Source organism: Melospiza melodia, chromosome 5 (assembly GCF_035770615.1).
Source record: "Melospiza melodia melodia isolate bMelMel2 chromosome 5, bMelMel2.pri, whole genome shotgun sequence".
NCBI classification, from domain to species: domain Eukaryota; kingdom Metazoa; phylum Chordata; class Aves; order Passeriformes; family Passerellidae; genus Melospiza; species Melospiza melodia.
The window spans coordinates 93,142,383-93,169,622 of NC_086198.1; the positions used below are offsets into that span (position 1 = coordinate 93,142,383).

The 27,240-nt window shown below is 38.9% G+C and overlaps 1 protein-coding gene across 3 annotated transcripts in view; it reads left to right on the plus strand.

Moving 5' to 3' along the window:
• CTNNA2 (catenin alpha 2) overlaps window positions 1-27,240 on the plus strand; it is a 481,291-nt gene that overhangs the window by 43,132 nt on the left and 410,919 nt on the right. For all 3 annotated transcript variants that reach the window (XM_063157887.1, XM_063157886.1, XM_063157888.1), the window contains exon 2: window positions 16,865-16,971. In XM_063157887.1, coding sequence (XP_063013957.1) covers window positions 16,870-16,971 — 102 coding nt within the window. In that variant the 5' untranslated portion in view covers window positions 16,865-16,869. The remainder of the gene's footprint in view (window positions 1-16,864; window positions 16,972-27,240) is intronic.

Here is a 27,240-nt window from a genome sequence, read left to right on the forward strand (position 1 = left end):
AGCGCTGCCTTTGTCTTGGGATGGTTCCAAACAAAAGGCCCAGGACGTGGCATAAATGATGCCAAATAAGTGCTGCCAATGTGTCTGATAACCAGAAATATTTACAATAATGGCATTATTTGGTCTACTTGAATGTAGGCTTTGAGCGTGATAGCTCAGTGGCAATCCAAATAAAACATTCAGCCCTTTATAAATTTTAATTTTCATTGTTATTTTTGTAAGGAAAATAATAAGCTGTGTTGTCTTAGTTAAAAATAATGCACACACATATTGCTGTGATATTCCTGGCAAAAGCCTCAGACCCATAAATCTGATTTCCAGGATTGCAATTTTTAGCAAACACTACCTTAATTTAAATGACCCCATTTTGTTGTAGTCTTCAAACCTGTGTTTGTGCAAACAAATTTTGCCACACAGAAGTAGGCAAGAAAACAGTGAAATTCTGGGATTAGCATTTTGTGTAATTCAGTTATGAACTGTATGACATGGCTTGGATTTGGCATATATTAATAGGTGAGATTCATTTATGGATTTGATTAAATGTGCTCATTGTTGTGAAACATTTTGTTGCAAGATTACCTCAGGTATTATTTTAATTCACTTTGCTTACTTGCAATAGACTGGTGGAATTGTGTAGAACTAGATTTTTCTTCCAAAATTTTGTCATTTATTACCAATCCTTGCTCAAAAGTTTCCTCATGAGGCCAGGCCTGTGGTGACGGTCCCAAATTTCTATCTAACAAGGAAAATCAAAGTAATGGAAGTTCAGTACCTGGGGTTTCATACTATGATCTCCTACATAATTAATTTTTTACCCTCTGTGAGAGTTTAGGGATGGGTTTTTGTGATGGTACAAATAGAATAGTTATATTTTATTGATATATTTTTGATTATAGTGTATTTTATATGTTTGGAATTAAAGTTTCAGAAGGCAAGTATTTTCTTATTAATATCTGGTTTCAGTTGAGTTTGTTCTGATTATACTAAAAAAAAATAATTGCTGGTAGGAATGTTTGATTTCATTTCTGTGATCTGAGGAAGTAATTAAGTGCTGTTAAATGGAATTCTATTTCTTGAAATGAGTTCACTTTCCTTTGAATTTCCTCATTAGCTTCTATCTTACAATTAAGTAATTGTGCAAGATCATCATTGATTAAAAGTAGTGTAGAGGATTTAAATGTGTATTTCTGCTTTTGGGAATGTGGGAACTGTTGAGGGGCTGGGGAAGTGAAAAGGTGCAGAAAAAAATTGGGAATGCTTGATTTAATGTGATTTTTTATTTTCCTGTGAAATTAAAATGACAGTAAGGAGCTGATCAAACTGAAAGGGACTTAAAGGTGGTTTTTACAAGGGCAGAGAAGGGGACAGTGGGAAACAGCCTCAAGTTACACCAGGGGAGGTTCAGGTTGGATAGCAGGAGAAAATCCTTCACTGAAAGAGTGGCCAAGCATTGGAGGGGCTGCCCAGGGTGGTGGTGGGGTCACCATCCCTGGAAGTGTTCAAAAAAATGAATATATGTGGTGCTTAATGTGGTTTAGTGGGTGTGGGAAATGGAAAGATAGAAACTTCCACAGGCACAGGAGGGTTTGATCTGCAGCCTTGGGAGAAGCTTTGATTGATGTAAAAATAAAAGACACAGACATTAAGTAGAAAAATCATAAACTTATGTTTCTATAGTTGTAAGTAAGAATGTGCCTTAAATAAGTGAGAAACTGTATTGATAAGATAGAGAAGGGTTTATAATGTAGGGGTGTGGTTGTATAGAGCAAGCTGAGATCTTAGAAGTTACAATATATATAACATATATTTCATCTGTGCATGTGAGATAGCAGCTCATTGGATAAAATATCCACAGTGCATTAGGAGTGAGTAAAAGTGATGGATCAGAAAAGCAAAATAAACCCTGTAGCTGCTGTCTCCATTGGGTTAGAAAGTTCTCTATTGCCTTGTAATGAAGCACTTGTGGCTACTTTGAGCTGTGGCAAACTGTTTGCTCCTCTAAAATCTCACAGCCTCTGGGGCTGATGTTTATCTGAGCAATAAATGATTCTTAGTGGTGGTCCCATCCCTTCATTAATAGTGGAGATAAAAATAAGTGGGAATGGTGATACTCAGAGGTTGGACTTGCTGATCTTGGGGGTCTTCTCCAGCCTTATTGACTCTGTGTTAGCAGACAAAAAAGGCTTCTCTTTCTGCCTGATAAATAGATCATATATAATGTTTAGAATCTGTTTTTTTGCTGTGTTTTCTATCCCTTTTGGCACCAGCAGCCCCTGGAGAGCGGTCTGAGCCTCCCTCTTGTCAGGATGTGAGAACACTGACAGCAGAACCACTGTGCCACTGCCGTGTAGATAGCGAAGGAAATGTCACCACCAGTTCAACCCTTGAGTTTTCTTCCATGCCTGCCCTTCTCAGTGGTGATTCCTCACTTCCAGGAACATCGTGGGTCTATGATAAAAAGTAATTTTCATGAGTGCCTCTATGTGAAGCTGAATGGTTCCTCCGTGTGCCTCTTTTAGCAAATGAAGCTGCTGATGCTCGAAAGGCAAACTGGAGCTGTCATCTCCGTGTTTCCCCTCAGATCCACCGAATTCCTTGGTTCCTGATCCTCCCTGTCAGGGCAAAGCCATTCCTGCTCTTAGAGCCTGGCACCACGTGCCCTGCTTGCTTTATCACAGGGGAAGTGGAAAACGAGTAGATTTGTCTCACTCCTAAGAGCTGGCCCAATCCTTTGTACCCTGGAGGTTTCCTTATCTGCTGGAGATTGTCTCCAAGTGGTTTGTCTTGCTCTCCATCCCAGAGCAGGCAGCAGACTGGGGTGACAACAGCTTTACACTCCGTTTAACGAGGGGATGAAGTGGTTGATGCCTCTGAGTAAAAGTGTAGGAAAGCACTCCCTGATAGGTGTCCTGGCCCTCTCTCAAGCCTCAGGCAGCCCTCAGCTCAGCACCTTTAGGGCAGTCTGTTAGGAGTTTTTGTCTTTTCTGTCGGTTTTCCCCCTTTCTCTTCCTTTTCATGAATGAACTAAAGCATTTTATGAGCTGATGTGTAAATTTCTCACATCTGTAGTGCACTATGACAGGGAGTTCCCAAACCTTTCCGGATAACGCCAAAAGGGTTTTATTATTTTTTTTCCCATTGGGAAAGACTAAAGCAAAACATTGTATAATTTTATCCATTACACAAAAGAAGAAGATTATTATTATTATTGTTATTGTTTAGGAAAAGGCTCTTCCCCCAGAGGGTGCTGGGCACTGCCCAGGCTCCCCAGGGAATGGGCACAGCCCCAAGGCTGCCAAAGCTCCAGGAGAGTTTGGACACCACTCCAGGGATACCCAGGGTGGGATTGTTGGGATTGACCTGTGCTACACCAGCATTTGGACTTTGGTGATCCTTGTGTGTCCCTCCCAGTTCAGGATATTTAATGTTTCTATGATTTTAGGTATTCTTTTGTTCTGCACTGTGAAGACTTTTTAATCTCTGTAGTTTTTCCTTGAAGTCCTTGAGTGCCCTTGTTGCCACTGTATTCCTCTGTTCTGCAATATTCTTTGCAGGAAAGTGATGGCTAAATTATATTAATGATATGGATTTATATTGGCATAATGGTGTTTTCTGGTTTGTTCTTGTTCCCTTTTAGAATAATTCCTCACCGTATTTTTTTTGCTGCTCTGTGTTAAGCTGGCATTTACAGAAAGCTATTATAATTCACAGATTGCATTCCTGGGTTTAATAACCAATTCAGAGTCCATCTTTATGTATGCAGGCAGGATCCTGGTCCTTCCTGGTTTTTATCACTTTGCATCTATCAAACTTAAATTTAATCTGTCTTTTTTCACTGCCATTGTAAGAACTTCAAAGCAGTCCTGCTGCATGGTTCTTGTTTGTTTGGAAGGAAAGAAGGGAGGAACAGGTAAATGATCAAATTGTGAGGGCTGGCATTTTGCATTTCAGTAATGTGCTCAGTCCTGAAATCAGTTAACTTATTGTCAGTAACTAGGTTTCCTGGAAACATAAGAGGAGAGGGAAATGACATCAAAGTAAAGGAAAATAATAAATGTTGGGCTATCTGTAGTTTGAGTTCTTTCTGTATAGTTTGAATTCTTTTTGTGTTTCTTTTTCTGTATTGAGATACAGAAGTGAGAATGGAACCTGTAGCATTCCCATAACCTGATGCCTTCTGAAGAGCCATGAATAGGTACCCAAACAGGTGCCCTGCCAATGTTATAACAGGGTGGAAATGGAATTTCTGAGGCTGCCAAAGACATGGCAAAATGTGATGCTACCCAGCAAACCTCCCCAAAGTGCTGGAGCTGAGAGCAAAGCCAAAGGAAGAGCTCAACCCTGAAAGGAAATTACATTTGTTCATAAATCCCTTTCATTTTGATTCTCTCTTCCTAAATTTTCTTTATTGTAATGGCCAAGCTGTGTTCTAATAAGTTCTGGTTTTACTAATTCAAAGCTCTTGTAGTGTTTTTGGTTCACCTAGGTGAAAGAAAAGCTGTGAGTAGATGTGGCTCAAATTAGGGGTTGATACAGGGCCCAATTAAAGTCTCAGTGATCAATCTGAGAAATTCTTTCAGGTACCAGTTGCAGATGTAGTCTAGGCTGACACTGATTTATTGAACTGTCTTGTCTTCACTTGTGGTCACACCAGAAGCATCAGCAGCTAAATTTAAAAAAAAAAAAAAAATTCCCAAAATTTCTAGAACAGTGACCATAGAAGTTCTAGCTGGTAGAATTAACACATCTTTGTGTATGACAGTTGACTGATAAACACTAAAAAAATCCAAATTTGGTTTGCCAGTAAGTTTTTTTCCTTGGGATTTGTTTTTTGGGTTGTAGGGGTTTTTTTGTTTTGTTTTGGTTTGGTTTTTTGTTTTTCTGGTTGGTTCTTTGGTTTGGTTTTGTTTGTTTTTTTTTTCCCTCTCCCTATTTCAGATGTTGATTAACACAAATCTGAGGCATCTAAACATATCTTTTATAAGATACAATGCTGGGCCTTTGTAAAGCACAGCATCATTGAAAAGTTATTTATGTTCTGAAGGTTTTGCAGGTCATGGTGGCTTGGAAAGCAAATTGAAGCTAAGAGGACAACACAATTACATCTGGGATAAAAAAACCTCTCCCATGTCCTTGGGATGATGGATTTCTTTATGGAATAGGTGGGGAAAAACATGTTTAGTTCTAAGTACTACACAGAAATCAAAAAGTACAGGCTGATGTTGATAAATTAGATTTTCGGTTGCAAAGTGGAGCATTAATGGAATAGAGTGGATGAGAAACAGCCCCGTCAGTCTGCTCGCAGACAGCAGAAAGCTGGAGCCACAGTGATAAGAATTATTTTTGAAGAAATAGGATGGCACAGAGGAATTAGCGAGGACAAATGGGGAATTTAAGGAGTGGGATGTAAACATGTGGTTAAAACCAAGTGAACAACAACAAAACAGCCACGAGGGATAAGCTTAGAGTGCTTTGTACGTGGCAGCAGAGGGAGTGATAGGATGCCATGGATTAGTGAGGGCAGCAGAATCACCTATTGACTGCCTGGTGGGATGCAGGGGACAAAACAAAAAAGAACTCAGGCTTAAAGGCTGAACATCCCTTGATCAGGGACAAATGGTGATTTTGGATACTTTCCATGCCTGTGCAATGAAGAGAAACTGTGATGACACTTGTCACTATTGAATTATCTGCTTGGTTTTCTTTCATTCTGCTGCAAATACCCCACTAAAGCCCAGGAACATTCATGCATGGTTGTGGTGGCTGGCAGCATGCTCTGGAGTTATTAAAGGCAGGGATGTGAGCCAAATCAAAGAAACTTACTGCCTTGAAAACTGGGTTTGTTCATAGGAAAACGTAAAAGAGGAAACTTTAAAATATTGGTGGTTAGGAAATTAACGACCGTGATGGGGAGTTTTTATTCTACTGCTGTGTGTGTGTAATGGAAATACCAGCTGCCACTAGATTGGGATTTTTCTGTCTGGAAAGGTGTTCAAGGCCAGGTTGGAGGGGGTTTTGAGCAACCTGGGCTAGTGGGAATGTCCCTGCCCATGGCAGAGGGTGGGACAAAATGAGCTTTAAGGACCCTTCCAACCCAAACCATTTTGTGATTCTGTGATTATATCATCTCTAGCTCTGAAAGTAATCCCTTTATTTGGAGAAATATTGCTTAAAATTCTATGACCATTCTATGACCAAACATTTCTCTGTGTTTTATGGGTAGTTTTAAACAAACAGTGGATTGTACCAGGCAGTTCCAGTGCCTTTCCTGCTCCATGAATTGTGTTGCCATGGAGCATAAATCTCCCCATGTCACTGGCCTGTCTGACCCATTCCAGCACATTTATAATTAGTGGGAGCTCTTAAATCTATATGCTCCTTATCTTAATGGAAGGTAGTGCTGTAGATTGTGGGGTGTTCACTGCTGGAGTTCAAGGGGTCTGGAATTCAGCTGGATAAAAGCAGTTTAGTTCCTGCTTGGAGCGTGTGAATTGACTTTTCTGGAAACCTGGTTGTTTTTTGGGACTGCAAAATGACCTTCAGGGTGTTTGTGTGGCTGTACAGGACTTTTTGAAATGAAGCCAGATCCCATCCTTTGCCTTTTTTTTTTTTTTTTTTGTTTTTTTTTGGTTTTTTGTTGACAGTGTCCTGCAGGAAGGAAGAGATGTGATTAGTGTAATCACCTCCATATCATGCACTGTATCTTCTAATGAAGTCAGTTCTGCTTGAAGTATTCCTTATCTTGGAGACAGTAAAGTCCTGAATTTAAAATGAGCAGGGATGAAAAATCCATCTCAGGTCCCTGTTCCTCATACATATTTTTTCCCTATTTAAAAATATTTTAAAAGCTGATTATTTCTACGAAAAACCAGTGAAATTTCAGCTTTCGTTCACTTTTCCTTTACTGGGGAATCTGTTACAATAATTGGTTATGTTTTGTTTTTATGGTATTTAAAATTCTCATAAATACAAATCTGTAAGTCTGTGATACCAAATTTAATATTGTTACCCCCCATGTAATACTTTGTTACATGTTCAAGTGTTTTTTAAGAGTTTAATGTTGAATTATCAGCCTTGGTCTCACATAATTCTCCTTTTCTGGATTGTCTTCAGTACTCTGCACACTCAGGAAAAATAAGAGAGAGGTCAGGTGTTAGAAGCCTTATCTCTCTCTTTCCATGACATTTTTCCAAAGTTGTGCATAAGTTTTGGGAAAAACTTTATTTTATTTTTTTTTCTCCTTTGGAAGTTACATTCTTTAAAGATGGCATCTTTTACATTAGAAATTGTGCATGTTCCCTGATTGTCCGCATACCTTCCTTTTGAATGAAGGACTTTTCTGAATAGGAAACATTTATTATCTTTAATTCAGTGAATTCAGTTGAGAATATAATGTGATGCAGTTCTTATACCACATTGTATTGTAGGTTTTCCCAACTAACAGAACTACAGCAAATCCTGTGAATGCACAACTGGGGAAGATAAAACTTTTTGGATATTATCATGCATTGTGCCTTATTTAAAACATCCAGTAAAAGTTTTGGATATTATCATGCATTGTGCCTTATTTAAAACATCCATCAGCATAAAAATAACATCAGGAAAGTTTTCAATAACAAGTGACCAAGCAGAATTAAGCAGTTTCAGTTCTTATTCTTGACATTTAGTTCTATTGATGCAGATTTTTACTTTGTCCTTATTTTGGATTGGTCATAATTATGGAGTGGTACCTGTGCCTTGTCTCAGAATGAGGCCTATTCCGAACAGATTTTTCTAAGGATAGAGCAACTTTCTGTAAAATGTTTTAAGGAAGAGCAGATTTAATGAACACAGGGTTAGATGATAAATTTCTCTGAGAATTTTAGGAGTTTCTGCAGTTGATGAGCAGCTGGACAGATCAGATACAGGATGATGTGACAGCTGGAAGTTGGTGGGAATGTTCAGAGAGGTGGTTAATGACCCCAGATATTAATTGCTGAGGAAAATGTCAGCTGTGCCTCCAGTGGGCCTTGTTTGAAGCCAGTCCTGTTTAATGTGTTAATGATGGAGTTGGAAAATGGCACAGCTCCTTCTCCATAGTGTGGAGGCTTGTGGACTTTCCAAGGGCAAGGGGAGACTGTTCTCATCCAGTGAAATTGTGCAATCTTTGGGCTGGTTATGTCTGTAGTTCACATAAGCAAAGATTCTGTTCAGTGCAGGAAAACAGTGTTGCACCTGTAGGAACAACAGAAGAAAAAAACCCCTTAATTAAAATGATGAATAATTGGATAATTTAAAACTTAATGAAAGGGAAATGTGTGTAGAGATGCTGCTACAGCCTTGCCATTCTAGTGAAACCAGCAGGGAAACAGCCTCCTGAAAAAGCCAAGCACACTAAAAAAAGCTCAAAACCCCCTGAAGCTTTGACTCTCCATAGGAAAATCTGTCAATTGTTTCATTTGGAGGCTGCAGTGGTTGATCTGCCTGGAATAAAGAATTCTCTCTCAGAGAAGTGAAGAGCAGCTGCAGGGTAATACTGAGGTAAGGTTAATTGTAGTTTCCAAGGATGAGGAATTGTAAATGGGATTCTTTTGGTGAAAGGATGACCCCTACATGCAGGAACAGAAGCTTGCAAAGTCATGGTTAGGATTAAGTTCAAGAACTCTTTTTGAAGCGCTGTTGGAACTTGAGATGCTAATTCTATTGTTGTAAGGGGAGCAAATGTGTTAATTTAAACCAAAGATTCTCAGTACTTCTCTGCCTTTGTAAAATGTGAGCTGGTGTTACCAATGCCAAGTTCGTACAATGAAGAAAAGTAGGAAGTGAAATAGAAGAAGTGAAGAAATGTTTGTTTGGATTTTTTTTTCCTGCAAGGTAATGTTACCTTAAGTGAAAGCAGAAAAAAAAGTTTCCAAACTTACAGTTTTATTACTAAAAAGGAAGGTAATTTCTCTAAATTTAGCATATCTACAGTAATTTATGTGTCTTTTACAGATACTACTTTGCTGTATGTAGAAATTTGCATCATTTGGGGGGAAATGTGATGGATAGAGAGGAGAGTGCAGGATCTGCACTGAGGACCTGATTTAAAATGATTTGGTTTTCCTGGGCTTGCAGCATGACCTGACATGAACCAGCCTCTCAGCAGCACTGAGCTCAGGGGCTTTGATCACGTCCAGAGCTGTGAGAGAACTTTTATTAGGAGGTGTTGAGGAGCTGTGTGAATACAGAGCAATCTGGGGGAAAATCTGTGGTTGTACAGAACAGACAGGACAGCCTTTTGCTGGTGCCTGGCTGCCTTGTGGTACAGATTCCTTAAAATCTTCTATTTCACTGAGCTTTTAGGGAAACTCCCCTACTTTTACTGTAAAAGTTGCTCAGTGGAAAAAAACCATGCTTGTATAAATAATGCAAGATGAATTATTTGAATATAGGAATTTTATGTATGGCTGTTCAAAGCAGCTTTCAAGCACTTTGATTGCTTACTCTTATTGGAGTAAATTACTTTTCATGTGGTTCCACTTGGAATATTTATTAAAGCAAAGAAATGCCAACAATCCTATTTTTCATCCTTCCTAGGAATAGCACTCCCTAAATCACCAGGCTTTTCATGGAGAAGCAACCATTAGAAATTTAGGTGTTTTAAGGATTTGATATTGGATATAACATCCCCCTGGAGTGAAGATCTTCTAAATAATAAACTTCACCTGAGTGCTGAATGATGGGAGAGCCCAAATAGACACTCAGACTCAGCTGTAGGTGTGTGAGCCCTTAAAGCAGAATTATTTTCCTAGGACAAAGAGTAGATAAAAGCTGCATGCAGTTAAGGTTTGCACAGAATTTTGAGGTCCTTTCTCACTTTCTGGTCAAAGCAGAGGCAGCAGAGGGTCAGGCAGGTAGGTGGGGATGGGACATGTTTTTTACTCCTTACACTGGTGTTTGCACCTTCCCTGGGAGATTTTCAGGGCCTCCTTGATTTCTGAAGGCCTCACACCTGATGCAGGTCTGTTGTCTCCAAGACTGAGTTGGTTAATGTGACTGAAAAATGTCAATCCCTCCATCATTGCCTTTTTTAGCCAGTTCTTGTGTTGGGGCTCTGCATGGTCTCTGTCCCACTGGCTCTGTTACTACAGTAATCCTCACCTTGAAAAGTGTAGGGGGATAGAACATAAGTAAATAAAGGTAGTGTAGAAAGTAATCTTAACCCTAAAGAGTTGCAGCTGAGCCAATTATTAAGGATTAGGAGCAGGCCTGATGTTAACAGGCCACAACTGTAACCAGTAAGAAGAGTGTTATAAAAGAGTGGGTTGGTTGGCTGAGGGGAACTGGACTCAGTTGGCTGCTGTGAGGATAAGGAAGAGTCAGTGCCTGGAGGAGATGCCTACAAGAAACATCAAGGGGGTACAAAACTCCAGCAATGTGGAACCCTTGCAATGTAATGACAATGGAACTCTTGCAGTAAAATGGCAACAAATGGTGACCCCGATGTGACTGGGGTAAAGGACTCAAATACTAAACTGTATGACCCTGTGGATTTGGGACCAAGGTATATAACCCCGTGGATTTGGGGAAACAGGACTTGAATACTAAACTATTGGTAAAATATATCAATTATAGCTATTAATGTTTTTTAACTATGAGTATAAAAGATCTTGAAGATAAGTACTTTGTAAACTGAGGAAGCTGCAAAACTGAACTAACACTTAGAAATATATAAACATGTACTATATGTTGTCTGAACATCTGTATAACTATTAGTTCTGAATGAAATACATGAAAGTGTCACAATGTTAATTTATTTGAACATGTCCTTCTAGAAATGCTGCAATTCTGTAATTAAAAGGAAAAGTGAGAATTGTAGGAGGATAGAACATAAGTAAATAAAGGCAGTATAGAATGTAATCTTACCCCATTAAGGAGTTGCAGCTGAGCCAATTATTAAGGATCAGGAGCAGGCCTGATGTTAACAGGCCACACCTGTAGCCAATCAGAAGAGTGTTATAAAAGAGTGGGTTGGTTGGCTGAGGGGATCTGGAGTCACTTGGCTGCTGTGAGGACAAGGGAGAGGCAGCGCCTGGAGGAGCTGGCTACAAGAAACATCAGGGAGGTACAAAACTCCAGCAATGTGGAACCCTTGTAGTGTAATGACAATAGAACTTTTGCTCTATAATAACAGCAGGTAAAGCCCTTTTCCCTCCTTCCTTGGTGGTTTATTGCTTAGAAATCTGAGTTTGCATCATGGGCTGCTTCCATTTAAGAATGTGGTGTTGTTGAGGCCAAAGCAGAATCTCGCCCTGCTGTGGACGGTTAGAAGAAGGGGGGAGGGCTGTGAATCCAAAGGGAAGCTGAGAGCCCAGAAAAGCTCCAATTAAAAAAATTCTGTGTGGTTAGGCTTGGGAGTGGGGCCTAAAGGTTTAGTTTGGCTTGTTTCTTCCCCACCTAAGTTGTGAAAGAAGAGAGGAGTCACATTCTTTAAACAAAATAAATGAGTATGTGAAGAAGTTGTTGTTCAAGTGTGGAGACAGACGCTCCTTATACTCCTCCAAACCATCCTGCTCTGTTTATTAGTTTTTTCCTTCCTCCATTTTTTTAAGCAAGGTGATGGGAAGTTCCCACTTGAGCTCTGATTGTTTCAGCCAGATCTGCTGGAGGCTGTGCTGGGCTGTCATTGACTAATGATAAGACCTTTTTATCTGCTGAAAGGCATGTTCTCCATTCACTTTCCCACTGCACTTTTACTCCTCATAGTAAGTCTCTGTCCTCTTAGCATTTTTGCTTTATTTCCTTTCCCTGTAATTGTTATGTGCTGCTGCTTTTTGTCCTTCTGTCTCTATTTGTATTCTTGTCTGAATGGAGGCAGAGAATGAGCAAATGGATTGGGAATTGTGCTGGAAACCAGGCTCCCTTGAGGATCAGAGCTCTTGCAGCTTCCCTTTCTGCTGCTCAGGTCAGAGCAGAGGTGCAGCTGCATTGCTCAGCACTGCAGATAAATGTCAGGGAACAGGATCTTGGCTATGGATATGTAGGTTTATGTATATAAATATATCAGTGCAGCTCTCTGCCAGCCAGGTCAGCCAGGGCTGGGCTCTCCAGGGCTGTGTGTGTTTGTAGGATTTCTGATTTCTGGGCTGGTTTGTCCTGTGCTTCTGCCTGCCCTGTGCCTGAGCTAATCCAGAGCCAGCTCGTGCATCTCTAAACGCTGTTATTCTCTGTAGGCAGACTCAAGGGTATAACCATTCATGTGTTTAGATTTCCACCTCCCAGTGAAGCAAATGTCTGTGAAATCAGTCAGTTGTTTTTTTTGTTGTTTTTTCTCTCTGTCTGTCTCAAGGGCTTGTGTATCCTGCTGGAAGGAATTCCATATTCCTGGCAGAAGTCTGTCTCTGTGCAGAGAGGTGTTTGTTTTGACGTGGCTCTCAATCTTCAGATGAGAACCAAGGAAGTGCAGGCTGTGTTTTTAACTCATCTTAAACCAGTTTGTGTCTGGAGAGGCTGCCCTGCCCTCCACCTGTGCTGCTCTTCTCAGGGCTTTGGTTGTTCCCTGTGCTGCTGTGAGCATGGCAGGGTGAATTATTGTCCAGGCAGGTTCTGCTCCTGGTGGAATTCACCAAGGGAGGAGGTTGGAAGCCTGCAGGAGGAGCTGAGCTGGGGGATCAGATGGGTTTAAAGCATTTGTGGAATTGCCCCATTGATCTGGACATGGGGATTGCAATCCGGAGTGGTGACTGATGGAGAATCAGATGTAATGCAGATTTTCTTCACTCCTCCATGTAAATGCCTTAAGCATTAGGTATTAAATATTGAGTATTATTATTGAGTAAAAAATTAGTCTTTTAACTTTACTATTTGGACAGATTATTACTATTTTGCTAAATTATTTCTGTTTAGCCTTTTGACTCCTCTCACCTTACTGCTTCTCAACCTTGCTGGACATCTTTCTTCCACTAATAAATATAATTTTTTGCCTTGCAGTAGCAAGTAGTGTGTTGGAAGTACAGACTTGATCTGCCAGCATTGCCAATTTACTCCTGCCAGCTGATTAATCCTACAGCTTTGCTATGAGTCAGGTGGAAAGGGTTTTTACTTTATTCTGGATGAAATGTTTACCATCTGTCTTTTGTGTCTGCATTGCAGATGTGAGCTGGACTAACAGCTGGAGGTCTGCTCAAGACTGGCAATGTTTATATTTCTAAAAAAATTATCACTTTGCTTCAGCAAACGTTGCTTTTGCCGATGTAGATTTTAAATATTTTTACTCTCAAGTTGGAGTTGCAGCACAGAAATGAGCTGCAGTCACTCGTGAGCAGCTTTGACCCTCAGAAATCTCTGTGTGAGTCACAGGGAGAGTGGATCTGTTGTGGAGGAAAACCAGGGAGTTGTAGTGTGACAGACAAACAATTCCACATGCTGAACATTTTGGGTTCGTAGGATGTTCCAAAAAGTAAAATTATGCTGTGTGAAGAGGCTGGTGGCAAGGGTGGTGTGGGGTTACAATTCTGGGGACTGTTTTATAATGGAGAATTCTGCTGCTGTGTCTTGTATTTGCGGGGTTCCCAGATAAGGGCAGGAATGGTGAATCTGACTGTGTGTTCTTAGAAGGGTAATTTATTATTTTATGGTACTATATTATATAAAAGAATGCTATACTAAACTATACTAAAGAATACAGAAAGGATACTTACAGAAGGCGAAAAAGATAATAATGAAAATTCGTGACTCCTTCCAGAGTCCTGACACAGCTTGACCCTGATTGGTCATTAAATCAAAACAATTCACATGAAACCAATGAACGTCAGAAACAATCTCCAAACACATTCCACATGTGAGCACAACACAGGAGAAGCAAATGAGATAAGAACTGTTTTCATTTTTTCTCTGAGGCTTTTCAGCTTCCCAGGAGAAAAATCCTGGGCAAAGGGATTTTTCCAGAAAATGTGACGGTGACAGATGTGGATTTTGGCTCCGCTTGTTCCACTTGTCCAAGTAAATACTTGTTAGTATTTGCTAAAGTAAATACTGATTTTCTTTACAGATAGGCTTTGGAGACAGACTGGCTAAACAAATGCTCACACTGAACATTACTGAGCTGGATAGCGACATTTCTGTGCTGCTGTATTTAGGAAAAGCTAAAAGCTTAGAACAAGAGAGACATTTTGGCACATGCTCAAGGAAGAAGAAACACAGGCAAAAGAATTCCTGAAATATATTCTTGAAGGAAGTCTGGAGATAGTTTCAGGATTAGGACTGCAATGTCTGTATACTTCTATGGCAGTAGTATTACAGCACTATTAAATTATATTTCCTTTCAGTGGAGTACTTAAAGCTACTTCTGGGGAATATTTGGTCAAATAGTCATAAAATACTCTGAGCATCCTGTCCTTTATCCAACTGAGCAGTCCCTGTTTGCCTGTTTGGTGTAGGAAGTTCAGTGCAGAAATTGCAAGGAAGAAACACTCCATCTATTCTTACATAAACACTTGGGCAGGTAACTTCTCTTTAGTCTTGTCATTTAAAATTGCTGTTGTGACAGCAACTGAAGGATTGTTGAGAAAAATACATTAATTTTACTTTTTTCTTATTTGCTGTTGTGGTGTAGATTTGACTGCAAATGAAAAACTGCCACAAGTTTTTAATAAGATTTTTTCTTGTGTGTTCCCTTTTTATATTTGAAGCCGCTGTGGTGGATTTAGTGTTCACTAATTGTTAGTCTATTTTTTGTTGAGAGGTAGGATTAGGAAAAATAAAGTAGGTTTAACATTTTAAAAGGGTATAAAGAAAAATTTATTAATAATAAGTAAAAGAAAAAGTAATAAAAATTAGAATAGAATCATCCTTTTATTTTGAGTTCTGAGGGATATTTGTTTTATTTTTTAGTAAAGGTTATATTCTGGCCATATTCTGGCTGTAACAAGTGATCACCCATTTTTAGTATAATCTGCATGACTGCCATCCACTGAAGTGAATTTGCTTTTGTAGGCTCTGGACTATGGCACAGCTTTGAATTTGTTTTTGAATTATGACAAGTTTGAGTGCTCCTGTTAATAGTTGGTGAGGAGAAGTGTGCTTAGTGAAAAGACTGTGACACATTTGAAAATATCCTAACTCATAATTAATCAATTAGAATAATTGTCTACTTCAAGTTTATTTTTTTAATTCCAGGGACCAACTGGAGTGGCAACCAACTTTATATAAAAAAGAAACAGGCTCTGAAAGATAATTGAATATTATCTGTTGGAAAAATGATAGCTCCCCCATCACCCATGTTTACAGCAACTAGAAACTGTCTCACAATTTGCTTTAATCACGCCTGGGTGTTTTCAGCACCGTAAAACATGAAACCTAATGGGTTTCTGTGGAAGACTGGAAACTGAATAATAGTGATTTTAGCACTCACTAGATATTATCTGATAATTCTGTTACCAAATGTTTGCAAGTGAGAGGAGGCTAATGATGGTTTTATATGTGATTTATAAATATATTGATCAGGGAGTTCAGATATGCCTCTCTTTTTGAGCAAGTATTTAAACCCAGTGAGAATCTTCTGCAGAGACTCACCAGCCTGTTTATATTGATTGATAGTGATTCCTCCAGACACTCTCCTGAGTAGAGCAGTAGAATTTATTTTGTATATACTGGATAATGCTGCTAAATCCTGAGTAAGTGCCTTGCTGAATTCATGAAGTGGATTGTGATTCAAGGAGCAATAGATGAGTTTCTTTTGATTTTGTTCCCTTTATTATGATGGTGATTAATTCATTTATTTATTTGTAAGTTTTAGTACTGAAATTAGCTTATTGATTAAAAATGCTAAGATGAAATGCCAAAGTTGCCAAGTTAAAAGTACTAAAATTGCTTTCTGAAGAAAACAATTTAAGACTTTTGGGATATTGTATGCAGAGGGGCCTGACTTGAATCTCACATGATATCCAGTATGATATTACTGGTTTGTCTTTACCTGTTAAGAGATCTCATGGTTTACAGGACTTCTAATTTTTCATTTTAATTTTGAAATAAATATAAAATAATAAATAATCTGAATTATTTGAAGTGAACATTTTTTTTCATTTGATTTTTCTGTCTTTTTGGGTTTGGTGGACAGGTTAATTTACATGTGGCTTTGCTTGTCACCAAATACTTAAATCACTTTGCAGCTCAGTGAGGTGCACTGGATATCTCTTACAGCCTGACAGCTGGACTTCTCTGTGTCTGGAATTTCCAAAATGAATTCAACTGTTAAGAAAATTACATGAAAACCTGAAATGGTGAATGAAATGACAGCAGTTTGCTGTTGTCTTCATTTTGGGCTTTGTTTAAGCTTTTAAGCCTAAGGTGGTCTGGAGAATCTGTTTTGTCTTTAAATGAGTACTCCTCTTCTTGATGAAGAATTAAGAGATGCTGAATACTGTGGGGGAAGTTTGATTCAAAAATCTGAACAGAGTTGTTGAATTTGTTTTATTCCACTTCTGACTCTTCCAGTTCCTTGCCTCTCATGCTGGGTGGTGCAGGGGAATATGGGGGTTGTAGTAAGTTCATGAAACTTCCTCACTCTTTTCCCCTGCTCCATTTTGGGGTCTCTTTGTGGGATAAAGTCCTTCAGGATAAACCTGCTCCTGCTTGTGCCCTCCATGGGATGTGGTCCCTTCAGGACATACCCATCTGCTGTGGTTCTGGAGATACAGGAATAATTTGGAATATAAACATCTAATAACACCTATAGGATATGGCAGTGATGCTCCTGGGAGTTCTTGGGAGCACAGGAACACCAGCAATGCTATGGAGAAGTATTTAATATGTGGCTATATATATTTATTCTTTAAATAAATGCTCTGCAGTGTGTGGATATTGAAGTAATAATTCTCATGCTGTGTGATTTTATCTGTTCCAGGGAGTATGACTTCTGCAACATCACCTATCATTCTGAAATGGGACCCCAAAAGTTTGGAAATCAGGACTCTCACAGTAGAGAGGCTATTGGAGCCACTTGTTACCCAGGCAAGTGTCTTTGGTTTGTTTTGTTTCTTCCTTCAGCCTGATGCTGTATTTACTCTCTTTACATAATTATCTTAATAGTATTTGATAATAAAAATATGAGTGGTTTTTGTTCGTGATCTCTGTTGGAAAGCTTTGCTCAAACATGTTTAGAGGCTCTTGTTCTAAATAATTTATAGTCTCAAAATGTGAGCAGGAATACAGTAGCAACAACTATTTGCTTATGTCTGTCTTATAAAGCAATTTAGAAATTTAACAAACAGTCAGTCTGAGATAGGGGTCTGACTGAGACATGCTTCTGGCTTGTTATTTCACCATGAAAGACAGCCTCAAAATGAAAACAAACCAAAACCAACCATCCAAATTACAGAAACTATTAAAACTGGTTTTTATGGAGTGTTTGTAGAGGCCTGGTGCCTTTTTGTTTCTGAGTTGCTGTTAATAAGGGAAAGCTGCTTCTTTAATTCCCCCCAAATGATGTCTCTCTATGGTTTCTCTGCTCTTTCAGTGAGTCACTTTCACTTTCCAAAGCTGGTTGTTTTTCTTTGTTTTTGAAAAAACTTGTTACTTCTCTACAAATTATTCTGGACATGAAAGTCTCTAACTCTAATGACTTTACAGATTCAAGGCAGAGAGTTTGTTCTTTTGTTCCACATGGTGATAACATGGTATTTAACTTCCTTTATAAACCCTGATAATTTTGTTCTTGGTATGAAAGACTGACTAAAATTCTGAATTCACTGTGAAACCATGTGAAAATGAGGTAGCCAGTTCTTTGTTATTCTGGTACTGATCAGCATCAGCAAGTGAAGCTGCTCTGTACCAAACCCTGTTGTGAAACCCAAGTTATTGTGTCCTCTGTGAGGAATTTCCTGTTCTTCTTTTGCTTTATTTTCCCCTGCTTTACCCAGAGAAGAGAAAACATCAGCCCAGGAGTTCCATTGAAGATTCACATTTTCACCAGGGGCTGGGTTAGCTTTGGGCTCTGCTACACCTCTGTTTGATAGCACGCTTGAGCAAATGCAAATCAAGAAATTACAAGCTGAGCTACAGGACTTGGATTTCTTCAATGATAAAAACTCATGTTCCCAAGATTGTATTTTGAAGAGCAACAATGTGTTTCTATTTTAGCAGTGTGTCAAGAAGACTCGGGAAAATAAAATGCTGTCAAGAGAGGGTAGACAAATGTTAGGCTATTGTTTTATTCAACTTACATGAATATTTCCATTCTGATTTCTTCTTTTCATAGGCTTCTAGATAAAATGAATAAATAAAATAAAAACCTCCTTTTTGAACATGTGATTTGATTTCTTGTATTAGGGAAATAAGTAGATTTGCTTTTTTTCCCTCTACTTTGATTCCAGTGGAGTATGTTTGGCTAAAACCTGTTTTATATGAGCCACACAAATGTAATCACGAAAGCTCCAAGTGATGAAAAATGTGTTACCTTCAGATTGCCTTTATCTGTTGCATTTCTAGCTGAGGCTTGTTCAGCTGCTCTTTCTGTTTTTTCTCAGATAAGTTAAGGATCATCCCAGTTTTAAAGGTGCTTTTTTTTTCTTTTTTTTTTTTTTTTCCTTTGCCTGAAATAGCATTTGCAGTCTGCTCAGGTCATGAATAATCTCTGGTTTGCCTGTGCTGTGGCAGCCTCCACAAGATGGCACGTGCAAAAAGATTGGGATCTCCTTAAAAAGTTTCAAAGCAATTTCCTTCCTGAGAGAACATCTAATTTGAAACTTTATCTTGGCAAATAAATAAATAGATAAATGTATAGGTATTTAATCTCACTCAGTTTGAGCTCTGAAGAGCACTTGTGGATTCAAATGAGCTGCTTAACAAGGAGGTCTTGGAGGTGGGAAGTTCTTCCATAAGTCATTGAAACATGTCACTGGATAGAAGAGAGAGGTTTGGCCACAAAATGCAGCAGAACTTTCACAAAAGTTCCTGGGCAGCCTTTGGAGGCAGTCCTACTTCCATGGAATAATTCAGATTGGAAAAGCCCTCCAAGATCGAGTCCAACCTGTGCCCTGTCCCCACCTTGTCCCCAGCCCAGAGCACTGAGTGCCACATCCGGCCATTCCTTGGAAGCCTCCAGGGATGGGGACTCCAGACCTCCCTGGGCAGTTCCAATCTGAATTATTCCTCACCCTTTCAGTGAGGAAACTCCTCCTGATTTCCCACCTGGCCACAGCTCCAGGCCATGTCCTCTCATTCTTTTGCTGCTTGTCTGGAGGAAGAGGCCAATCCCCACCTTGGCACAACCTCCTTTCAGGGAGGTGTAGAGGAATTTTGGACAGCAGTTTGGAGCAGATTAAACCTTGAGCCCCCTACAGCCAAAATGTTTCTCATCCTGTGATTTCCAGCACCAGCAGGACAAATTCATGTTTCATTTTGGCATTTGCATTTGAATAATCAAAATACCTTCTTGTTCTCTGTGCTGTGTATGATTTTGGACAATGCTAGAAAAACTGGAAACTGTTGTACACAAGTTTTAGGGCTCCAAAAGTGCTAATTTAGTCCTCTGTATCTGTGAACTTAGACCCTGAACTCAGTGTATGTGTAGGCACACGACTGACAGATTTGCAGATCATGCACATCCACTGGTCTCTGTCAACATTATAGTTTCTGAAAAATCCTCTTTGCCCAGGATTTTCTCCTGGGAAGCTGAGAGGAATGAAAACAATAATTATTTGATTGCTGCTCCTGTGTTTGCTGCTTTGGAATGTGGCTTGGACTTTGCTTACCAACGGGTGAATGTTTGGTTCCATGTGAATTGTTTTTTCTTAATGGCCAATCAGAGCCAGCTGTGTCAGACTCTGAGTCAGTCATGGGTTTTTATTCTTCATTCTTGTGAAGCCTTCTGATGTCTCCTTTCTCTTCCTTTTAGTATAGTTTAGTATAGCATTCTAGTCAGATTCTCATCTCTCCCCTCATCCTGGGGACCCTCACAAACACCACAGGTCTCTCCTGATAGTTTGGAGAGTAATGCAGGAATGTGATTTGTGGGTTTGACAAAGAACACCTCAGTGAGTCAGGGTAGGAGAATGGTGCATTAAAAGTGAATTTTAGACAAGCTCATTAGTGTTCCAGATGAGAAAATATGGATAACCTAGGAACTGATTTAGAAGAAATTAGAAGACAAGAAGGTTGTCTGAGCTGCAGGCAAAAAAAAAAAAAAAAAGAAATCCAAAAATCCATTAACTGATCATGAGAATGCATTAGAAATGACAGAACTGCATTTATTCTAGGAAGCCCTGAACTAGCAAACTAATTAAAAGTTGGTGTGGCTGTCAGAGATGTGAGAGGATTGGAACTGGCTGGGGTACCCCGTTCCCAGTGCTTGTTGTCATGGTGGAAGAGGAGCAGGCAGGGCCTGTCATGTCATTTATTAACTTGCCATTACTGAGATTTTCTAAGAAATATGTGCTGGAAAGAAATCATTAGAATTTCTGTTCTCCTCTGGGTTGAAATTACTAATTGAAATGTGTTTATTTCCTTTGGCTTTAGTGTCGCAATTAGCTAAAAGCATAAGGTAATTGTCTTTGTAGCTAGCTTTGTTTTCTGACCTTTTATTTTACTATGAGTCTAATAATTTCTAATTCTATTACATGTTTATACGGAAATATACAACTAAAATGTATTCTAAAGGGTTGATGCCTATTACTCTCACCTTCCTGCAGAGTTACCAAGTGGGTTGCAATTTTATTTGTTAGACTGTGGGTGGTTTTCCTAAGAGAAAAGAATTACATTTTTAGGAAGGTTTTAACTGCAATTATGTGATATTTTATGTATAGCTGAAAAATAAGATTTTTGGAGGTTATCCATAAGGAGTCAGGGGATTTTTTTGGTTGCTGTTGGTTTTGAGTGGTATTTAAATATGAATATGAATGCAATATATATATGTTAAGAAGAGAAAAGAAATAATTGCCAACTATAAACCACCAACATCCCTGCAATTGTTTGTTGAAAAATACCAAAAAATAATCATGTATGTACAAGCAGATGAAAATATGAAGGAGCTGTCATGTTTTTAAAGATGAGAAGATGAGATTTCCTCTGTTGCTAAGATTTAAATTTTCTAATGTCAATCTCTGGTTCTTTTCATTAGTTTTGCCTAGGAATTTTAAATATTCAGCCTATGTGGCTGTTTACAACTGTGCCTTTATTACCAGAACCATGCAGCAGTTGTGCCTTTTAGGATCTTTACATTTTTGGGCTGTTAGTTATTATTCCAGAGTTTTAACAACAGCACAAATAATGGTGAGTGTTCCTGTTGCAGGTTGTTTGTGACTGATTCTGTTTTCCTTCAGTGTGACACACTTTGGTCCTTCTGGATTTGCTGGAGAGAGACAGTTCTGATTGCAGTGCATGTTTTGTGGGTTTTCCCCAGTAAATTTAAATGCCAGTTACAGCATCTTAAAGGAAGCAACTGTCTGTCATAAGGCAGACTAAAATAAGGGATTAATGATTTTCCATTTTTAAAAATAATAGTATCACTCAGTAACATTAATTGCCTATACCTATGAAATAAGTAAGTCATTGGATTAAATCACAACTAGTTTCATTTTGTGTTGTTTATGTAGAAGTTTAAAATAATCATGGCTGATGTTATTATTCATGAACTTAGGACTAATCCAATCTCTTGTACTCTTTGTTTGGGAAATAGGTAAATTTCTATATTGCCTAAATATATAAATTTCTATGTTGCCTAAATATATAAACATAACTCTATTCCCAACAATTCCAGTTAATTGGATATTACTTACATTTGGTGAACCTTGGTTTTATTGTATTTGAACCCTAAATCTGGTGTGCTTTTTTCCATGAGAAAGACGTTATTTATTAATCTTGTCAGCTGCATTTGAACAACAGCTTTACTTTTGTAGGGTGAATGTCTTTGCATATTTCAGACAAGTTGGGGAGAAGGTGGGTGATGGAACACTTCATGCCTGATACCTGTTGCACTTGTTTCAGTAACCTCACTGAGTTCTCCAGCAATTTATTTGATAGCTGGATTCAGCTGAAGTTGCCTTCAAGACAGACCTAAGGGAAAGTGAATTATAAAGGGTTATTTTTTCATTACTCATGTTCAATTCAGTTGTATAATAAGGTTAATATTAGGTCAGTATTCTTTTTTTTTTTTTTTTTTTTTTTTACCTGAACTTGACTATTCTCCCAGTAGTAGAAATTAATTCTTGTTTAGGCTCTTTCTGTCAGAGCAGTCCCAAATCTGTGGTGTTTCAGGAGGTGTGGGAGATTGGACTATGCATGGATTGGCTGATGACTGATCCGTGTTGGGGAGACAAAGTCAAATCATACCACAAGAGGAATATGGAACTTTTTTCTCTCTGAAGCTGAATTTCAAACATTTCTATGAAGTTATTATCTTGACTAGGAAGAGAATCCTCCTTTCTTTCTCCAGCATTATAGAAGTATACGATTGTTTAAGTGGAAAAAACCCTCTAAGATAATTGAGTCCAACTGTTCCCCAGCACTGCCAAGGCCACCACTGACCCTGTCCCCAAGTGCCACATCCACACAATTTTTAAATCATGCCAGGGATGGAGACTCCATCACTGCCCTGGGCAGCCTGTTCTTGTGCTTGACCAACCTTCCAGTGAAGAAAATTCCCTTGATATCCAATCTAAACCTCCCATGGCACAACTTGTGCCACTTGTGCCGTTTGCTCTTGTCCTGAGTCTCTACTATGTATTGCTTAAAATAATTCCTGAGCTGAGAACTGCCAGCTGCCTTTTTACTTCAGGATGTTTTTTTAACCATTAGAGAGGCATCTACTGCACTCTTCACATGCCTGTTTCTTGTTTGCCATTGTTTCAGTAACATTTGTGCCAGCCCTAGCTGGGATCCTCTCAGTGTGGAGACTTTTTGTGCTGTCTAGGAGAACCTTTAGCTAAACTTTGTCATTTCTATTTGTACTCTCCCGTGCTTGAAAGCTACAGGGTATTTTTGGTATGCAGTGTCCTGTAAGATCTGGACCTTGTCAGTGTGTGTCTCTCATTTTACTCGCTGTTCAGAGGTGTTTATGTTTGCACTTTGGATTTTGTGCATCTTGGCATTTGCAAGGGGGAGAACGAGGACTCAGAGGGATTTAGGTCTCATCCATCACTCCCATGTTCTGCTTTATGGAATGATGGCTCTTAACTCAGAGCAAGGCAATATGATGGCTGCCTTTTCTCCTCTCCTGCTGCACAAGCCAGCGTGGAAAGATGGTGAGAAAATTTGTCACTGGTGTGTCGTAGCTGGAAATGCAGATTGTGCTGGGAGCATCTTGGGTGTGCAATAAGCTGTGACTGAAGAAGCTCATGGCTAGAATGAACCTGCTCTAATTTGTAATTCTTTGTATGACATGCTGGATTCTCCATGCATTTGATAACTCCTCAATTTTCTTCGTCGTTAGGCAATTATTAGCAGCTCGGGGTTATCGGAAAGTGTTTTTGTCTTTATTGTGATACGGACAAAATAATTTTATTTGCAGAATGGTTTGGTTGGAAGGGACATGAAAGATCATCTTGGTCCAACCCCCTGCCATGGGCAGGGACACCTTCCACTGTCCCAGGCTGCTCTGAGCCCTGTCCAGCCTGGCTGACTCTTCCCTGCAGTTGTAGGGAATAATTAGTGTGAGCAGCTTCATTGCTGGAGCCCAGGGAGGTCCCTGATCCTGTCTCCATCCTCTATCCTGAAATAGCATCTTTGGAACTTGTCTAGACAGCTCTCTAACCCAGTTCTATTCCTGCAGATGGTTTTCTGGCAGCTTTCATGGGAAGCTTTTCAGAAAATGTTCTTGCCTGGGATTTCCAAACTCTAATCAAGAGGATCAGTCTAATTATTGAAGTGTTCTTCTTCTGCTTGTGTCCTTGAAGATGTGTAGAGAGGTCTAGTGAAACAGGGATGAGTCTTTTTCATGTCCCCAAATCCACAACTCAGCAGGTTCTTAACAATCCTGTTGATTTAATTTGGGTCATCCCTGCAGAACGGGAGCATCTAAAGGTTTTGAGGGAAAATTGGCTTTGGTTGCATTTCTAGATGATTTTTTCCCAGTTTGCTTGAAAGGCAGTTCTATGTTTTGGGGTTTTTTTCAAAACATCTTGTGAACTGCCTGCCACTTCCAAAATTTCTCAGGGTTAACAAATATATTAGCAAATTATATTAATTTTCTTTTATGTTGAAAAAGCTGATTAAAGCAGGACAGGTATATCACCTTATGTTTTAAAAGATGGTTGCATAACTGAAAGGCAGTGGCATTGATACAAAATCAGAAATGGATTTTCATTTTGGCTGATAAAGAAATCCTTGTTGATAACATAAAATTTACTCAAAGTCTTTGACACATTTTTTTTTCCCAGTGGTTAAATTAAAGACTGCAGAATTACTGCAGCAGATGCAAGTGCTAATATAATAATTTATGTAACTGGAATGGTTCTAAGTCAAGGATATTTTTGTCATACAAATGTAGTGCTTTAACACAGGGGGAACTTTAAAAACATGTTTTTATTATCACTAAATGTGAATTAAATGTATTTAAAGAAAAAACTTTAGTCACATACTGTATGAGCAGGGTCTTGGTATGGTTTGTTAAGCAGCAACTTCAAAATGGATTTTCAAATATCCAACTGAATGTGAGCTCATCATAACATGATAAAATGATCCTCAAGTGCATCAGCTGCTGGGTGTGAAGTAAATTTTATTTAAGCATTTTTATTGTTGTAACATAGTATTTGTTAATGAGATTATTATTGGAAGGATTTCCCCTTCTCAAAAGAGCTGTTGACAAATTGGAATGAGATCAGAGAAGAATTATGTGAATTATTGTGGTTTTGTCTTTTAATGGAAGCCTAAAGACTTTGGATGCATTTCATCTATGCAAAAGCTTATCAATTAAAAAGAAATTGTCTTAAATTTGCTGCCAGTATAGATTTTGAGACTATTTCTGGTACCACTTACTGTGCAAATAACATTTTATGATTCTGATCTAAACTAAACTAGAATATGGGATTCACACCCTGAAAATAGAACATCCAAACACGAAACAGCCTCATCAGGGATTTTGGAGTAGGATTTGCAGGACAAGTAGTAACTTAGTAAGTTAAGGGCTATTATGGCTTTACCAGTGTATATTTGTGTATCAGCAAGATGTTGTCGTGCAGTGAAGGTTTTGTATTAATCCTACAAAATCCTCTCCCTTGAAAACAAAATGATTAGTGAATATAAAATGTAAACAAAGGGTAAATTACATACAAGCTGGAAAGATGGGAAAACCAGCGCTACCTGAATCTTTGATGAGGAACTGGATGGATTTTTGAAGTGTGGCCCTCATGAGGCATTTCAGATCTTGGGGGTCAGTTTGGGCCCCTCATGGCAAGAGAGACCTGGAGGGGCTGGAGAGAGCCCAGGGAAGGGAACAGAGCTGGGGAAGGGTCTGGAGCCCCAGGAGAGGCTGAGGGAGCTGGGAAGGGGCTCAGCCTGGAGCAAAGGGGGATCAGGGGGGCCCTTGTGGCTCTGAGGGGACAGCCGGGGGACAGGAATAGGAGGAGAGGGAACGGCCAATCTAAACCGGGGGGGTTCAGAATGAATATTTGGGAAAATCTCTTCATGGAAAGAATTGTGAAGGGAATGGCCAATCTAAACCAGGGGAGGTTTAGAATGAATATTTGGGAAAATCTCTTCATGGCAAGAGTTGTGAAGGGAACGGAGTCGCCATCTCTGGAAGTGGTCAAAAAATGTGGATGTGGCACTTGAGGCTGTGGTTCAGTTGCCCTCAGGTAATGGTTGGGCTTGTTGATCTTAAAGGTCTTTTCCAACCTTAATAACTCTGTGAGGTGCTTTAGGAGTCATAAAACTGGGAAAATAATTACTGGAAGAACAAAACCCTGCAGTAATGGGTCTTCTCTCTTTCTGAATCACAGAGGGAGCAATCCCTCCCTCCCTTATTTTCTGTCATCGATCAGATTTGCTAGGGAAAAGAGAAACTAGAGCAGCACCTCTGTGATTAAATATGTATATTTCTAATGACTTGGGGAGCAATTTGGATATTGAAGTTTGCAATCCATCTGAGCTTCATTCTTCAGAGTGATCTGAAAATCTTACTCACTTTCTTCTTTTTCATTAACTTCATTAACTGCGTGTGTCATCAGTCTGCAAAAGTTAGAACAGCTAGAAAATAATCCTAATTACAAAAATAATACCCTAATTACAAGATTTTGCTTTGAGGTGTTAATTAACCTAATTCCAATGATCCATGTTCTGAGAAGCAGTGGCAGTTTCTGTTCCATTGCCCTTCAATGTGTATTTCTGAACACTGAGTGATTTATTTGCAGTTCAAAAGACTCAGGCCATGGGTACATGGATATTTTGGATTTGATTTCTGTTTGTTTCCTTTGTTAATTTCTTTGGAATATTGATTCCATTGAATGTGCAATCTTTATTGGATCCAAGTAGACTTTCTGGTAATTTTGACTGTTTTATGAAAATATTTTTTTTTTTTTTGGTAACTAGAGAGATCTGAGCTTTTGATGTATTTTAAAGATGACCTTGATTTTCAGCCAAAGAAATTTAGATGAAGTTTTGCCTTAAGAAAATGGTGTAACTGTGCCTTAAGCACATGGTGTAAATTACCATATTTATTTTCCTCTTTGGTAAATTAATTTTCAGGATCTTTTCTCATAAGCTTATCAGAGGCTGGTGTTCTTGAATATTATGTGTATGAGCAGCAAATACTCAGATTGAGAAGAAATATCCTCTTCTACTTGTCTCTTTCAATGGGATGATTAATATTTTCCCCTTTATATATTGGAGTTTCTCTCTTATTTCGTCTATTTCTCTGTACTCCTGTAGTGCTTTGGTCCTCATTGATGAATCTTTAAATCTTTTACTAATTTATTATGAGGGTATTAAGGATATATAACTCTTGCTTAGCTTATCCAACACAGATTAATTCAATAATGTGCAGATGACCTTTGATGAATACACAAGGAATATTTCTCTGCTGAGTAGAAATTTTCCTTTTTGTAGATATCTGTTTTTTTAAATAAGTCTCTTTAATATCCTAAATGAAGTCAGTGCTAGAATTTCAATTCTCATTCTGTTTCTTGGGTCAGTGTGGAACAAAGCACAAATTTCCTCTCTTCCTTCATGACTAAAAGGAAGATGGAAGCCAAAAAAAAAAGCATAATCATCACAAAGTAACCTTGACATTTAATTTGTGTGTTGTTCTTTATAAACCTGTTTTCAGGATGAAAATAGACAGAATTGAGT